Raw genomic sequence first — 17,062 nt, 5'->3', positions numbered from 1 at the left:
CAGAGCCTATAACTGCCATTCAACTGGAGAGCCCACGTATTGGCCCACAGACCCCCAACGGCTGCCGGACCTTCTCGACTTCGCCATCTCCCATGGAATCCATCCGGACTCCATAGCCTGCTCGGCAAATAAAGATCTCTTCTCCGATCACAGTGCGGTGGAACTCCACATTAACACCCCTGTAGAGAAGAAAGTCACCCGACTCAGGATGATCAGACCTCGCACCAGCATAGAGAGCTACTCCGAGTGGATGGAGAACGCCCTAGAGAGCGCACAGCCAGACCTTAGCACGGGTGCTGGTATTGATCAGGCTGTTGAGAATCTCACTCAAGAGATGCACAACGCTGCCTTAATTGCAAACTCCTAGGGCTCCATGCAACAATAGGAAGTTGCAAAGGCATTTACACCTGTGGTCTCCTGAAGTGGCTGCACTCCTCAATGAGAAGAGACGACGGAGAAGGATTTGGTTCCAAACCAGGTACCCCAGCGATAAAACAGCTTTCAATCGTGCAACCAAAAAACTCAAGAAGCTGCTGCAGAGGTTGCGGACTTGCGCGTTCGAAGAGTACCTGCGCCAGGTCGAGCCTGGGGACCCCCAACACAACTTGTGGAACTCAACCCGCCATTTAAAACGTCCCAAGCAAAGGGTCGCCCAAATACGAAAATCCGACGGTGGATGGTGTCGTTCGGATCAGGAAAGGGCCGATGCTTTTGCTGCTCACCTCGAAGCAGCCTTCAAGCCATTCAACATGTGCACGGAAGAGGACAGAGCAGAAACGGACTTCGTACTGGCCTTACCACACACGAACCTCAGCCAGCTGGAGCCTGTCTCGGAGAAAGAGGTCAAGGAGGAGGTGTCAGGCCTCAACACCAATAAATCTCCGGGTGCAGACGGGATAGAGGCACTCGCTGTCAAGCTTCTCCCACCTTCAGGCATAAGGAGGCTCACGAGGATATACAATGCGTGCCTAGAGAGTGGACACTTCCCCACTTGCTGGAAACAGGCGGAGGTCATCCTGATCCCTAAGCCTGGAAAGCCTGAAACTAATCTCGCCTCATATAGGCCGATTAGTTTACTGTCTTTAATCTCCAAAATACTCGAGAGAGTATTTTTGCGCAGATTGCAGACAGTACTGGACGAGGCTGGTTTGATCCCAGATCACCAGTCTGGTTTGAGGCGCTCCCACTCCACCCCCGAGCAATGCCACAGGATCGTGGCAAAAATCCTGGACAGCCTCGAAAGAAAACATTACTGCTGTGCTGTTTTCCTGGATGTCAAGCAGGCGTTTGACAGGGTCTGGCACCCTGGTCTAAAAGCGAAGCTCAAGAGGAACCTGCCACAACAGTATTACGATTTCCTTAACTCGTACTTGACCGACAGGAAGTTCAGGGTCAGAAGCGGAAATGCGACATCGGAGTACAGGCCCATTGAAGCTGGAGTTCCGCAGGGCAGTGTACTTGGTCCCATCCTGTACACCATGTACACAGCCGACATGCCTGTCGCTGAAGAGGAGGGCCTTCTAGTGGCTACATATGCCGACGACACGGCATTTTTGGCCTCTTCAATCTTGCCAGAGGAGGCTTCTGCACGACTCCAACGCCAGCTGGACATCCTTGACCCGTGGCTTCGAAGGTGGAACATCGCCGTCAACCATGAGAAGTCAGGCCAAACGACGTTTACAATGAGGAGAGGCGACTGTCCTGGAGTCAGTCTCGGAGGCACCCCAATTCCAGCCAGCCCTACACCCAAATATCTGGGTATGACCCTGGATAGAAGGCTCACCTGGAAAACTCACTTGCTGCGCAAACGGGCGCAAATCCGGATCAAGCTACGACAGCTCAACTGGCTCATTGGAAGGAGGTCCAGGCTGAAGCAAAAGGTCAAGCTTCTTATATATAAAGCCATTGTAAAGCCAGTCTGGACCTATGGTATCCAGCTATGGGGAACGGCGTGTCTAAGCAACCAAAATATCATCCAGATCGCCCAAAACAAAACTTTAAGAGCTATAACCGGAGCTCACCTGTACCACGATAACGCAACAATCCACGCCCAACTGGGAGTCCCATCCGTGAAAGCAGAAGTTCAGCGATTCGCCAACAGATACGTGGAGAGACTGGATCGACATCCCAACCCTGAGGCCATCAACCTGTTAGACAACAGCTACACCACTAGGAGGCTGAAACGGACTCACCCACTGGACCTTTGCCACTCGAACGAATTGATGAGCTACATTACTAGATTTATCCACGCCCACTAAAGGGTTCACCATAAAATTCTAATTGAAACGTCAAGGCTTAAACAAAAATTAAAGTTAAAAGTAGTTCGTAGGACAAGCAAAAATCATATTTGTACATTATAACATATTACTCAATATTCCATAAGCTAAGCCAAGGTATCATTAAAAAATTCAATTATTGTTCATAATTCCGGACAGATTTTAAGGATGTAGTCTCATGTTCCGGCATACTTTTTAGAGGTTATTTCAAAAAATTTTTTTTGGAATAAAAAATAATGCGATCGGTCCAATTTTCACATATGTTTTTATAGGCATCATAAACTATTTGAAAATATTTTGTTTAATTTATTCTTGTGTAGTTTAATACACTTTATAGCATGCCAAAGTATGCATATAAAAAAAAAAGGTAGGTCCCTGGCGCAGGTGATTTCGACTGCTAGAGTCATCCGAAACAAAAAATTAGAAAAGATTATTGTTTTGTAAGCTTATGGCTCTGTCCCGTACTAGAATGAAATATTTTCATCAATAAACAACAAAATGGCGAATTCACAAAAAAAAAAATTTTTTTAAATTTAAAAAATTTATCTTAAATTAATGATAAAAAAAAACTAATCCATAAAAATAAATGATTCTAGTACGGGACAGAGGTGTTACTTTTTAGAACAACATATCCAAATTTCAGATCTAGATCGGTACCATAGAATTTTGTGAATCACCTGCGCCGCACACAAAAATGTCGTTCCGAGAAAAACGCGTTTAAAGTTTAGACGCTACCGAGAAACTCATACTTTTCGGTGTAGGCGCGCTCTCGATTATGGGCTGTATCTCTGTCATTATTTGATATTTTTATTTAAAACTTTAACAGTACATTCTTAATAAACAATACTATCGAAATATGTGAAAAAAAAAAAATCGATTTTTTTCAACCTCACACATGAGACTACATGTAACTTTTGAATGATTGATAATAAAAAAAAAAAAAAAAGTTTCATCATTCGCTCATATTCTCATTGAATGTTTTCTGTTTTTAGTCTCTGAAAGAAGCACCATGAAGATGGTTGATCTGAGCTTGGATTGATCTTTGTATGTATGTGTGCGTGTCACACATTCACATACACGGCATTCTTTCTTGGGATAATGATGAAAGAAATTATATTATGTATTTGATATATTTCATGTTTTAATATTTTAGCACATATTTTATATTTCTTTAAGAATACGATTAAATGGTAGGAGTAAACTTTTTTTAGGGTGAGGGTCAGGGTATATTTCGGTCGACATCATTTGAAACGCCGACTGCTTTTTAGTTATTTTTACACAGACATAACCCAAAAATTTAATTTTCGGCTTAGAAAATAAACTGAAAATAGTTCAACGAAAATAAAAAATATTTTTCCGACTTGTTGCGTTTATTCGGTAAATTTTATTTTGCCCCCGCAACATATAACATTTATTTAGGTCCTAAATAATTTTATAAAAAACGCACTCTACGATTCGCTCAGTGCAGAAATTCGATTTGCGCACCAATACATTGTCACTTTTGTATTGTCGTGTTTCGGAATAACAGCGCCCAATCGTCATATGCAAGATGCATTAAACTACGAGTTGCAATGGGAACCACAGAACGATATTAAAAATTCCTTGATGGAAACGAAAAAAAAACGTTCTAGATTCTCCACCAATATATCACTGCTGTTGGAGAAGATCAGATCTCGAAATAATTTAGATTTATGACCATTTATCAGTAGTTTTTGTATGTTGCTCAAGTTTCCCTTACGAATTCCACGCATTAATTTTAATATCTTCCTTTTTTATATCCCTGTAGAGCGTATTATAATTTTGGTCAAAAGTGTGAAGGAGACAAATCCGACCCTGTAATGTAGATATATATATTCTTGATAGGAATCACCTGCGGATTTGATATAGGCAGAGTACATTTACAGTTAGAGAGTTGGTATGAATTCCCAGCTATATTGGTAAGACCTATCAAATTTCATAGGGATTAGCCGACTTTATCTTATACCTGCCAAATAAATAAAAGATCGGTGTTTGTGTTCTCCATCAACAATATCCGTTATTTACGAAATATATCTAATCTTAACTGCAAGAATATATCAACTTCGCTTCTTCTTGAAGTGAGTTTTTTGAATAATAATAATAATTTTTTGAATAAGAGCACATATGTACATATGTATTCCTTCTAGCTGAGATCCGATGAGAGTACATTTTCATATATACTTACGTGGCTAGAGAGATTTTTCTCTAAACCTGTGGTCGGCACTCAATACTTTTATATGATTTAAATTCATTAGTATTAGTAACAAATATCAGAAAGTATGTTGCGAGCATGACATTTCTTACGTTGATACTGAGTGTGTGCGGCAGAGCTCGGGCAATTTCCAATGCCTCTGGAATAGGGCCCTGCCGACCATGGTATAAATCGAGTTTTATGAAGAAGCAGAAAAAATTCATGTGGTTAAAATCCTTTAAATACCTTTTAATATTAAAGTGTAACAATAGAGCGGGCATTTTCGGATCTACGACTGGTGTTGTCGGATAACCGAAATCTAAACGATTTCGACATCACGACAATCACGACACTTTAGATGATATTTATCGGGTCTTGCAGTCGTCTATAATTCGGGAAACTTAGACAAAGCTTGGCAAACCGCAGAATTGCTGCACTTTCGATTTTCATTCGATCGGCCAGCTGCACTTGCCGACTTGTTCGGGACCGTCTCTCTTGTTCGCACTCTGTCTCATCGTTCTTGGTCGCTCCGCTAATCTTTGTAACGCGTTAAGCCACGCTCGCATTAACGTCACATTAACTTAGATATAAAAAAAAGCATAAATAATTAAAATATCGGGCTTATTCTTGGAAGGTAAGCTTGGTAATATTTTGTACTCATGGAATACTTACTTATTAACAATAACTAACAATATCCCTTTCCTCCGGCTTAACCCGACTCCTGTGGATTATGACATAGAAAACTTAAGTTCATTTGAAGACAACGAATAGTTAGTGACTTTAAATGCAATTTGAGTTTTGCGATCAAATAAACTTTTGTAATTCACCCGATAATGGTTAAAAAAAATCAAATAAGAAACCATAACAAAAAAAACGTTCTTTGGCGCTGAAGGACATGAAAAACTAAATTTTCTCTGCCGGCTCCAAAATTTTTTTTTTTTTTTTTTGTTCGCGGTCTTTTAGAATTTGGAAATGGCTTGTGCATCAATAAGAGCATCAGCTAGCATTCCTGTATTCATCATAAAGCTTAGAGGCCCAGACGACCGAGGGGCGCTCGAGAAACGATTTTTTGGTACAAATTAAGCTAATTGAAATTTGTTAAGCTAAGAGGAGTTAGTAAGGAAATTTAAAATTCTATATTTTAAATTAGAGGGACAGGAAAGAGATGTAATAGAGTAGAGACCATTGTAGTTCGAACATAATACCCTAAAAGGGTCATGCAGTGCATATGTCGAACTACAACGGCTAAGGAACAGAGAACTAAAGTTTCGAGTCCTTCTATTAGGAATGTTAAAATTTAAGCGTGTTAGTAAATGCTGGCTATCTACATCCCCGTTAATCAGGTTATGCAGAAAAACTACACCGAGCATTGTCCTACGATTTGTTAAGATAGGTAAGTTTATTAGCAAGTTAATGTCTGCTACTGTAGGATGGAAGCTGAAGATTTGCATCCCAGTATAGACCTCTAAGTGCAAATATTAAAAAGTTCTTTTGTACGGATTCTATGCGGTCCTTATGTACTCCATATTGGGGACTCCAGACACATGAACCGTACTCTAGTATAGGACGGACCAAAGAAATGAATAAAGTTTTGGTTATATAGGGGTCATTAAATTCGTTTGACCACCTTTTAATAAAACCAAGGACTCCTTTAGCCTTATTAACCATTAAGGAAATATGGTCGGCAAATTTAAGTTTGATGTCTAATAGGATGCCGAGATCATTAACCTGGGTTAATTTTTCTAAGGCAATCCCATTAATGGAATAAGTAGCTTGCAGAAGGCAAGAACGATAAAAAGACATATACTTGCATTTTGATCCATTAAGTATTAGATCATTAACCAAACACCATTTTTGAAAGTTATCAAGGTCAGACTGAAGACTGCATTGGGCAGAGATGGATTTGTACTGAAGACAAAGCTTTACATCATCTGCATACATAAGAACTAGAGAGTTCGTTAAAGCAGGGGGCAGGTCGTTTATAAAAAGCGTAAATAATAACGGGCCAAGATGACTTCCTTGAGGGACGCCGCATGTAGCACGGACCAGACGGGACTGTATGTTTTTAAATAAGACTCTTTGTGTCCTTCCATCTAAGTAGCTGGAGATCCACGTTAAGAGGTCTTTAGGAAAACCCAGCATATTCAATTTACACAACAAGAGTGAGTGATTAACTGAATCAAATGCTTTGCTGCAGTCTGTGTAATTTACATCGGTTGATATCCCTTACAATCTATAGCCATCTATGACAAAGGATGTCAACTCCAATAAGTTTGTGGTGGTGGAGCGACGCTTAATAAAGCCATGCTGACAAGGAGTGATGATCGAAGAGCAAAGGTGTTGCAAATGAGGGGTAATTAATTTTTCAAATAACTTTGGAATTGCCGACAACTTAGAGATGCCTCTGTAGTTGGCAGCCTCGGACTTTTCCCCTTTTTTATGTAGGGGAATTATAAATGATTCCTTCCACTTAAGGGGAAAAATCGAGGTTTCCAAAGATAAGTTGAAAAGTCTTAGAAGAGGTTTGCACAGAACCCTGGCGCAGTATTTTAACACACAGCCTGGTACTCCGTCGGGGCCTGGCGAATAAATGGGGTTTACCCTTAAAAGACCAGATAGTAAGTTGTTCTCAGAAAAAAACGGACAAAAAATAAGATTTGCTGCTTGAATGTTATATGCGTAAGGCTGATCAGTCAATTTAGGAGGAGAATAAGTTGTTTGAAAAAATTCTGCGAATAGATCGGCGATGGCCTAATCCGAAGTCGCATAGGAGTTTTCAAACGTAAGCAGGGGTGAAAAAGATACGTGTTTACGCTTAGTGTTTACAAAATTATAAAACTGCTTTGGATCCTGAGTAAATTGAATCCGGCAGTGGTCAATATAATTCCTATAACATTCAGCGTTATGCACGGTAAAATTCGACCGAGCTAGTAGGTATCTTGGGAAATCAACACTACTGCAGGTTTTTTTATATTTAAGTAAAAGCTTATTTTTTTTATTTTTTAAGTTAGTAAGGCACCTTGTAAACCGAGGAGGATTTGTTGAAGCGGACGGATATTTCCAAGGCACACATGAGTAAAAAAAAGGAATTTAAAGTAAAATAAAATTTTTCTAAAGTGACGTTAAGATCAGTGCACGCCAGAATATCAGACCAGTCAAATGTATGGATAAGGCTATTAAGTTTCTGAAAATCAGCTTTACGGAAACAGCGAATCTTATTTACCATGCTCGGAGACATCTGATCGATACCAGGAGTGGTTTCGATTGAGACCTCCAGCGTGGGGTGATATGGATTCTCTGGGGTTGAAAGGGGAAAAGCTCTGGAGAGAGCGGTACCACCAGGATCAGATACAAAACATAAGTCTAAGAGCCGACCTAGCGAATTTCTAACATGATTGATCTGACCTAGGGACATGTCAAACATGCCCGCGGTGAAGTCATGGTAAGTTATAAGTGACAAAGATGGTGAGTTATCGACGTTGGACCACTTTAATTCTGGGATATTAAAGTCGCCCACCGCTACGAGTTGGTCACGATCCATCATAAGATTAGAGACGTATCGAATAGCGGACAAATGCTGCCAATATGTGGGCGGTTATGTATAGGTATATATGAACATGTAATGTATAAAGCTTTCACGGACATAGTGAATTACGGCTACGGCTTTTACTACGGCTTAGTGAAGTATATAATTTCTGGCTATTCTCTTTCTTCCCCTTAAGCGAACGGACGAGTTTTTTTGTGCACAGGATATTTCAGCATGTACCGATATAAAACAGCTTAGGAAAATTTAACCACAAATTAATAAATTTTTTTGGCTCATGTGTGCCGAGGAAATATCCGTCCGCTTCAACAAATCCTCCTTGGTTTACAAGGTGCCCCACGAACTTATAAAAAAACGCTAGCTCTCATCTGCTAGCTCTGGTTTGCCGTTGCCGATCTATTCGCAAACATAATAGTGGCAGATCAGCTTTAAGCATACAATATTCAACCGGCAAATCTTATTTTCTGTCCGTCTTTCTCAGAGAATAGCTTCTTTTCAGATCTTCTAAGGGTCTAACACGTTTATTCGCCAGGCGCCAGGCGACTGACTCCTTACATAAAAAGGAAAAAAGTCCGGTTCTGTCAACTACAGATGCATCTGTAAATGATCGGCAATTCCAAAGTTATTTGAAAAATTAATTATTCTTTATTTGCAACATCTATGTCAACCAAAACTTATTTACTGGAGTTGACATCCTTTGTCATAGATGGCTTTCAAAAAATATTTCAATCTGATGTTATTAAAACAGACTTCAGTAAAGCAATCAATTCAGTTAATCACTCACTCTTTTTGAGTAAACTCAATCTTCTGGGGTTTCCTAGAGACCTCTTCACGTGGACCTCCAGCTACATAGATGAAAGAACACAAGGAGTCTTATTTAAAAATGTAAAAGGAAGTCATCTTGGCCTGTTACTGTTTACTCTTTGTATTAAAGACTGGAGAAAGTCTTTACTTTTCTTTAACGAACTCTCTAGTTGTTGCCGCCGATATAAAAATACTGCTTGGATCCCTTTAATATATGGTCCTATTACGCAGTAAGGTATTTTGGCTACAATGGGTACCGTTACATTGCGATACTATCGAGCGGCAAAAAGACAAGGTTTTGTATAGTTTTTCCTTCTTGTACTTAAATTAAAATACCTATTAAGTAAAAGAATTTGTCAATGCTTATGGGTCGGTCGAGCTTACACATTTGTGCTGCAACACTAGTACTGATGTATGCAGACTATTTGCTCAATGAGGTTTTTCAATTATATTAATCCGAAAAAAATACATTGCCAAAATAAATAAAATAAAAATAAATTGCGGAGCTAAAACTTTCCTTTAATTGGATTTCAAAGTCATCTTCATATTTAACATTGAATTATTACATTATTACTATTAACTATTAACATTAACTATTGTTATAGTATAGTATAGTTATAGTAACTATTAACATTATTATTATTAACATTATTATTACTACATATTTTAACGTCTTCTCGTAGGTATCTCTCGCCACTACTACAAGCACCCTTGTTCTGAGTTGAAATTTCGCGACATAATCTCCTATCGAGAACTCTTGTTGAGCAAGTTTGATTTCTGTCCTTGTAAATTGGCCAGAAAAATATTTTTATTGTTGAAAAAGCGTAATATCGTTTGTATACACTAGTGCGAATTCTAGTGCGTGCTCTTGCTCGGTTTTACCAAAACATTTATACATTTATTCCCTCTAGCATTTATGGATACATTGTTCTTTACTTAATATCGCATATGTATTCGTAATGATGGTATTTACAAAAAGCTGACAATAATATTGTAAAACTGTTATTTTTCAGCTCATTAAAATTCAGTCCCTGCCTGAACGTGGATCGTGGTCATCAAAGTTGGATTTTATCCTCTCAGTAGTGGGACTGGCAATTGGCTTGGGGAATGTTTGGAGATTCCCTTACTTGTGCTACAAAAACGGAGGAGGCGCTTTTTTATTACCATATATGTTGACGTTATTTTTGGCTGGAATACCTATGTTTTTTATGGAACTTGCGTTGGGGCAGATGTTAACCATTGGAGGACTAGGTGTTTTTAAAATTGCTCCAATTTTCAAAGGTATCGTTACCTATTTAATTTCAGAATTAAACAAAATTGCAACATAATAAAAATTTTAATATTAATAACAACAAGAAAGAATAGAAAACTCTAGCAAGAGCCGAGTTAGATATAATCTTGGAGCTAAATGTTAGTTTGTAAGATATTTATCGGATCGGATATTGCAAATATAGGGTAAAATAAGCCGATTCCTATGGAAATTTCTGTTTTTAATTTTTGTCCTTTATTTATATGATATCCTTAAACTCATCAATCTACCCTTGCAGGCTGTATTATAATTTTGTTCAAAAGTGTACACCGCAGTGAATGAGACATCTCCGACCCTATAAAGTATATATATTGTCGATCAGGATCACCTCCTGATTTGATATAAGCATGTCCGTTTGTCCGTCCGTCCGTCTGTCCGTCTCTGTTTTAGAACTATCAACTTGAAACTTTGCACACATCCTTCTTTCTTTTGTACGCAGTATATATGTCGGAACGGCCGGGATCGGCCGATTATATCTTATAGCTGCTATATAACTGATTGATCGGAAATTCTATAACTGCGGTGTATGGATTTTGTACGAATGCTATTTTTGGCAAAGTAATACGACCTACCAGGATCGGCTGATCGGCTATTCTACATATAGCTGCCATATAACTGAATGATCCGAAATGACACACTTTTTGTGTTATCAAAGATAGTTGGAACTTCGTAACTTCGTTCTATTTTTGGTCAGTTGATCCGACCTACCAAATTTCATAACGATCTTATAGCTGCCGTATAACTTAACGATCGGAAACGGTATTTGCTGTTTAGTAAAAATTCCAACTTTTGTATTTTTGAAGATAGAAGCTTGGGGTTTTGGGGCTCCACCCGAAGTTAGCTTTCCTTTCTTGTTTTTTATTCCTATTTAATCTGTCATAACTCTTTGAATAAAATATATATAATTTATTAGATAAAGTTTCCTCTTTCCATTCCTAAATGTTTTTAGCAACTTTCTTGGCAACCATCAACGATGGCTTTCGAAATTACTTTTAGCAAGATGTCGTTTACACTGACTGAAAAAACTGTGTGTAACGGTGTGGGTGAAGTAGGACCCGTTCTTGCTGGGGCATGCTATAAAGTCCAGGTCTTGGTCGTTAGCTTGGGTGGTGGTGGTCTTGCTTTATAATCTAAAGTCCAGAATCGAGTAAGTTAGCAACAAACTTCTTTCAAGAAAAAACCGGTATAAATATTTAGAAGATATAAATTTTTACGGAGAGAGTAGAGAAGAATAAACAAGGCGGTGACTTCTTTTACCCACGACCGCCAGCACATTAGCTCAGTTCAAATAAATAAAGCTTAGTTAATTTTAATGATTAAAGATCAAAAAGGTTACAATTCAAGATAAGCTTAAACTCAAACATATTGATAAGGGAAACTATGGGGACTTTTTAGGGGGACTAAAATATTCAAAAACAAGAAAGGAAAGCTAACTTCGGGAGGATCCAAGGATGATATACCCTTGCAGTTAAAACCGGATATATATCGCAAACATCGGATATAGTTGACCGCTCCTTATGAGAATATCATAATAAAACAAATTAGTTACAATAAAATATCTAAACAAAAGTCCCAAGCTTCTATCTTCAAAAATACCAAAGTTGATATTTCTACCAAAAACCATTTCCGATCGTTCAGTTATATGGCAGCTATAAGATATAGTCGGCCGATCCTTATGAAATTTGGCATGTCGTATTATTTTGTCAAAAATAGTTCTCGTGTAATTTGAACTTTCTAACTCTAAAAACACCAAAGTTATACCACTTCCGACCAATCAGTTATATGGCAGCTGTAGGATGTAGTAGGCCGATCCATTGTAGGCCGACTAGGCGAATCATTGGACAATGACTCACGATATTTACTCTTTTATTTGAACAAAGGTGTAGCTTTTGCATATAAAACTTAAACTATTAACATTTACATATATACATTGAGAGAAATTTAGTTGAAATAAATATTAAAACAATAAAAATATACTATATATCAATATACCCTATCAATATACAAAACTTATTTTCCTTCTTCTTAAGCGAACGGTCGTTCTTTTTTGTGCTCACTGAGTTTATTATTAATATTGCTGTAAACCGGTTTTTATTCACTTAAAATTTGAATTTAGAGAAACTTCACTTTAACAAAAACGGTATCGCTTCACGTGTAATTTTGTATATTTTGAGGCGAATTAATAATTTGTTTAATTTCAATCCAAGCATAGCTCAACTCTGCTTCGGCCGCTCCTTTTCTTTTTTTCTTGAGCAATAGAGGTTCTTATCTCTATTTCTCCAATTTCCCTGGGCCACTCCAATCGCTCTCTTTAAAGCTTTCGCTTCGGCTCTATTTGGCACAGTGGTTTAAGGTACATTGTTTTTAAACTTTTTATATATTTGCTGGTCTGCTCAATGAAGTTTTATAATAAGGCATTTGTCTTATTCAAGCATACCATCAATTGTGCTGGGCTCTCTGCCCCAGTTTCGCATGCCATTTCCCGTAGGTCTGGTCCCCAATATTGGTGTGATAATTGTGGTGCTGTCCAAGACAAAATGAGGTCGTTCATGAGACAGACTAAGAACGGATTTAAAGAGTTGGTCAGTGGTTTTCAAAAAATCTTGGACCAGCTCTAAGAGTTTAAGTCAGTTAAGCGGCCTTCAGCTGCTAAATGAGTGCCCTAAGAATAAGAAATCCGCTTTATGTGATCCGCCTCAGCCTGCTCAGCCGAAAATAACACAACCACTTATATCTCTGGCCACTGATATTTCCTCCGAGGTATCCCTTCAAGTGATACCACAGGTCCTAGTGTATAAAACCCTCGTTAGAGTCACGCAACAAGGTTTTTCACAGTCCGGACCACCAGTACCAACTGATACATCAGTTTTCGTACCTGCGACACCAAAACCCTTACAGGTGATTCCTCCATCGAAACAAATATTTGTGTCTCAGCCTGCCCTGATATCTCGGCTTACATCACAGCCAAAACAAAAGCCGATATAAAGGTGGAGGCATGATACAATTATAATATAATTGTATAATAATATAATATATAATTATTATAATTGTATCATGGGTGGAGGTATAAAATATAGCTAAACATAAATATAAATATATGAGGCCCAATAAACCTTCTTTTAAAATTCGTGTACCCGCGCTGATGTTCCAGTCGATTTGTTCACACAGCTTTTGGCCAGAGAACATCAGTCTAGTCTTTTAAATTTTGTGTAGGGGTGCGTGGGTTCCGCAAAAAAGATTCCAGAATGGGGTTGAAAATTAGAAGTCGGAGGCGTCTTCAGTGTAAATACAAAAAACGCGTTCAGCTTTATTGCCTGCGTACATCGAATTAACAACTTAAAAATTAGCGCAAAAAGAGATCGCCGACAACCAACGAGCGAGAAGAGAGGGCACAGAGGGGAAAGTGTGGACGCGCTCTTCAGCGCTGGTGCGCTCTTAAGCGTGGGTGCGCTCTTTAGCGCGGGTGCGCTCTTCAGCGCGGATGCGCTCTTCAGATGAGTGGCACCACGGCCCCTCACCTAAACATTCCGCCCCCCTTGCAATCGCTCGGGTTGCAATAGCTCCCTCGGTGTTATGGCTGATGGCAGGTCCGGACACGACCTATCCAAACACGGTGCTCTGGGCCACTGGCAGTCCGTCCTGGATCTTCAGGAAGCCCGGTTGAATAATCCGTGGGTACATATCTGCGCCCAGGACGACGGAGATTGTCGCTGGCAGATGGAATCGCTCATCCGCCAGGGTCACGCCTCGGAAGTGGGCATGCACCGCCTCGCTCAGCTCCCGGGACGTCGTACGAACTCGCACGTGACGCTCGATCTTAAAGAGGACCTCCAGCCGAACGCTATCATCGGTCGATGACCCCACGGTGGCGGAACACACCTGTTCGTCCCCCACGTTGGTAGTGGGCAGCCGGAAACACGCAGCGAGCGAGGCGTCGATGCAGCTCGAGGGCGTGCATGGGTCGATGAGGGCCCCCGTGTCGAAGCTCCGGGTCCCGGTGTCGATCCGCACTAGTGCAGTCGGCAGCACGTTGACGCTGTTCCGTTGCAGCAGCGATGAGAGGGTGGGCGCAGCGACCGCGTCCAGCGGGGGCCCTCGACGAGAGGCGGAACTTTGCCTAGGTGCGGATGACGCGGGCGGATGAGCGGTGGTTGGCAACCGAGGAGTGGCGAAAGAAGGCCGAGGATGTAGCGACGAGTGCCGGGACGTCGGTGGCCGTGGATCGGGTTGGGATTGCCGGAAAGTGGCGGACCCAGGCCGAGGAGCACTCGAAACGCGCCGGGAGTTGGCGGATGACGGCCGGGCGCCAGACGAGACACTCTGTGTCCTGACTCCCGCGCTCCATGACCGGTGCTCCTCTTGGCGTGCCTTGCGCCGAGCCCGCGGCTTCTTCACGAGATGCAGCAGCGTGTGGTGATCCTGTCCACACGTCTTACAACCGTCACCCCGACGACAGGATCCGTCGGAGTGCTCGTGGGCCAGGCAGCTCGAGCAATACCGGTTCACAAGAACCGCTCGGAGCCGCTTCTCGGCGCTAAGGCGTAGGAAGCGCCGACACTTCTTTAAGGCGTGGATTCCATTGCAGACTCGGCAACGGTAGGATTGAATACCACGAGTATATCTGCTCTCCAGCGATGCGTGGGTGTTGCGTGGACGTGGCGACATCTTGTTGGCTATGGCTGACGGAAATATGATAAAGGAACAAATAACATGATCAGAATCGGTGTAAATGAAGGTTCGGAAATACGGGCATAGCTACAGGACAGCACAATGGACAGGAACATTGGAGCGGAAGAAATGTTGATTACTGTGGGTAGGCGGACGCGTCCAACGGAAGAAGCACGACCTTAACAACGGGCCGCTTTACGAGCCCTCGCGCGGTGCGGATGTCGATCACGAGGACATGGCCACCAGAGCCGGGATACACCGCGTCAACCCTGCCTAAACGCCACTCATTGGACGGAAGGTTGTCTTCCTTGAGGACGACCATATCCCCAACGCGGAGGTCCCTCGTAGGGGCTCGCCACTTGTTTCTCTTATGGAGCTCCTTGAGGTACTCCTCCTTCCACCGGAGCTGAAATTGCTGCTGAAGCGCCTTGAGGTGTTGCCAACGATTGATGATGGAATTGGTGTCCCCCTTTATCTCGGGCTCGACCGTGGCGAGAAGTGGTCCTCCCACAAGAAAGTGCCCGGGTGTATGAGCTAACAGGTCAGCAGGGTCTTCGGACATTGGCGCGAGTGGCCGCGAATTCAGGCACGCCTCGATCTTCGCCAGGAGAGTAGCCAGCTCCTCAAAGGTGTATTTTCGCGTGGCGGCGGACTTGTAGAACAAGGTCTTGAAGCTCTTGACCCCTGCTTCCCAAAGGCCCCCCATGTGGGGAGCTCCCGGAGGAATGAAATGCCAGAGAAGCTGCTGGTGACTATAGGCACCGGTCACAGCCCCCTTTAGGCTCTGGAGAAAATCGCGGGATAGTAGAGCAGCTGCTCCCACAAAGGTCTTCCCGTTGTCGGACTGCACTTGACGGGGGCATCCTCTCCGGGACACGAACGGTGCGAAAGCCGCCAGAAATTTCTCGGTCGTAAGGTCCGACGTAGGCTCTAAATGGATGGCCTTAGTGGAGAAGCACACAAACACCAACACATAACCCTTTGTGATGAGACAGGCCCTCCCCGTATAGTTTTTTATCTCGAAGGGACTGGCATAATCCACACCGGTGTGCGTGAACGGGCGCGAGAAGGACGTCCGTTCCTTGGGTAGCTCTCCCATGAGTTGCATCTGCAACTTCTTCCTGTGGATGACACATACCTTACAAGAATGGACCACGGACTTGACCAAATTCCTCGGCCCTTGGAATCCAGAACTTGGCTCGGATCAGACGAATCATCAGCTGACTGCCACCGTGCAGCGTGATGCGATGTGTAAAATGAACCAGGAGTCGAGACAGCTGACAGTCGTACGGAAGGATAATAGGGTGCCGTTCGTCATATTGGAGAAGCTCAGAGGACGTGACCCGGCCGCAGGCTCTCATAAGGCCTTGCGAATCCACGAAGGGGTTCAGATTTTGAATCGGACTGGATGCCGATATTGGACGCTTTTCGCTTAAGCAGCCCATCTCAGAGACGAAGTGTCTGCGCTGAGTGACGGAAACTAGAAAACGTTCAGCCGACGTAACCTCATTAGCGGTCAGGTGCTCTTCAAACGAGGGTCGAATCTTCCGCGCGCGCTGGATGAAGCGATTAACATAGGCAAGGACTCGTAATGCCTTGTCGAGTGTGGAAAAACGCTCAAGGAGATCTTCGGGGGGTACTTTCGCGACATGGACCTTGACTGCTCGCTTCTCGAGTTCAGTCACGGGGGCATCATAGCCTTGAGTGGGCCAGTCGCTGCGAGGCCTCTGCAGCCAGTCAGGACCGTGCCACCACAACTGGTTATCTGCAAGATCTTGGAGAGCTACGCCTCGGCTAGCGAGATCCGCAGGGTTATGCTCGGAGCGGACATGTGCCCATTTCTGCACATCGGTGAACTGGGTGATCTTGGTCACCCGGTTGGCCACGAACATTGTCCACTGGCACGCTGGCTTATGCAGCCACGCGAGGACAATAGTCGAGTCGGTTCAACAGTATAGGGCAGACGCGGCCCCTGGCATTTGTGGCAGAACGGCGGTGGCCATCTCGGACAACAACAAGGCACCGCACAGTTCTAGTCGAGGGAGCGACACCGTCTTAACTGGGGCCACTCGAGTCTTTGCAGTCAGCAGGGTCACTATTACCGTGGACCCGATTTCGACACGAACGTAAATTGCTGCGCCGTACGCCTTCTGTGAAGCGTCGCAGAACCCGTGGTGTTCGACCTTTAGGTGTGGTCGGAACGCGACCCATCGAGGAACACGAATCTGATCGAGCACCGAGTAATTCTTTAG

General features: G+C 42.5%; 1 protein-coding gene across 1 annotated transcript in view; it reads left to right on the top strand.

Moving 5' to 3' along the window:
- The window catches only part of Gat (GABA transporter), an 85,960-nt gene that overhangs the window by 13,328 nt on the left and 55,570 nt on the right, over nt 1-17,062 (top strand). Inside the window, exon 2 of the mRNA XM_043213590.2 lies at nt 9,847-10,114. Within this exon, the coding sequence (XP_043069525.1) occupies nt 9,847-10,114 (268 nt within the window). The remainder of the gene's footprint in view (nt 1-9,846; nt 10,115-17,062) is intronic.

The sequence above is a fragment of the Drosophila bipectinata genome, chromosome 4 (genome assembly GCF_030179905.1).
Source record: "Drosophila bipectinata strain 14024-0381.07 chromosome 4, DbipHiC1v2, whole genome shotgun sequence".
Taxonomy (NCBI): Eukaryota; Metazoa; Arthropoda; class Insecta; order Diptera; family Drosophilidae; genus Drosophila; species Drosophila bipectinata.
Note: the sequence above shows the minus strand (reverse complement) of the source record. Positions and strands in the feature narration are given on the sequence as shown.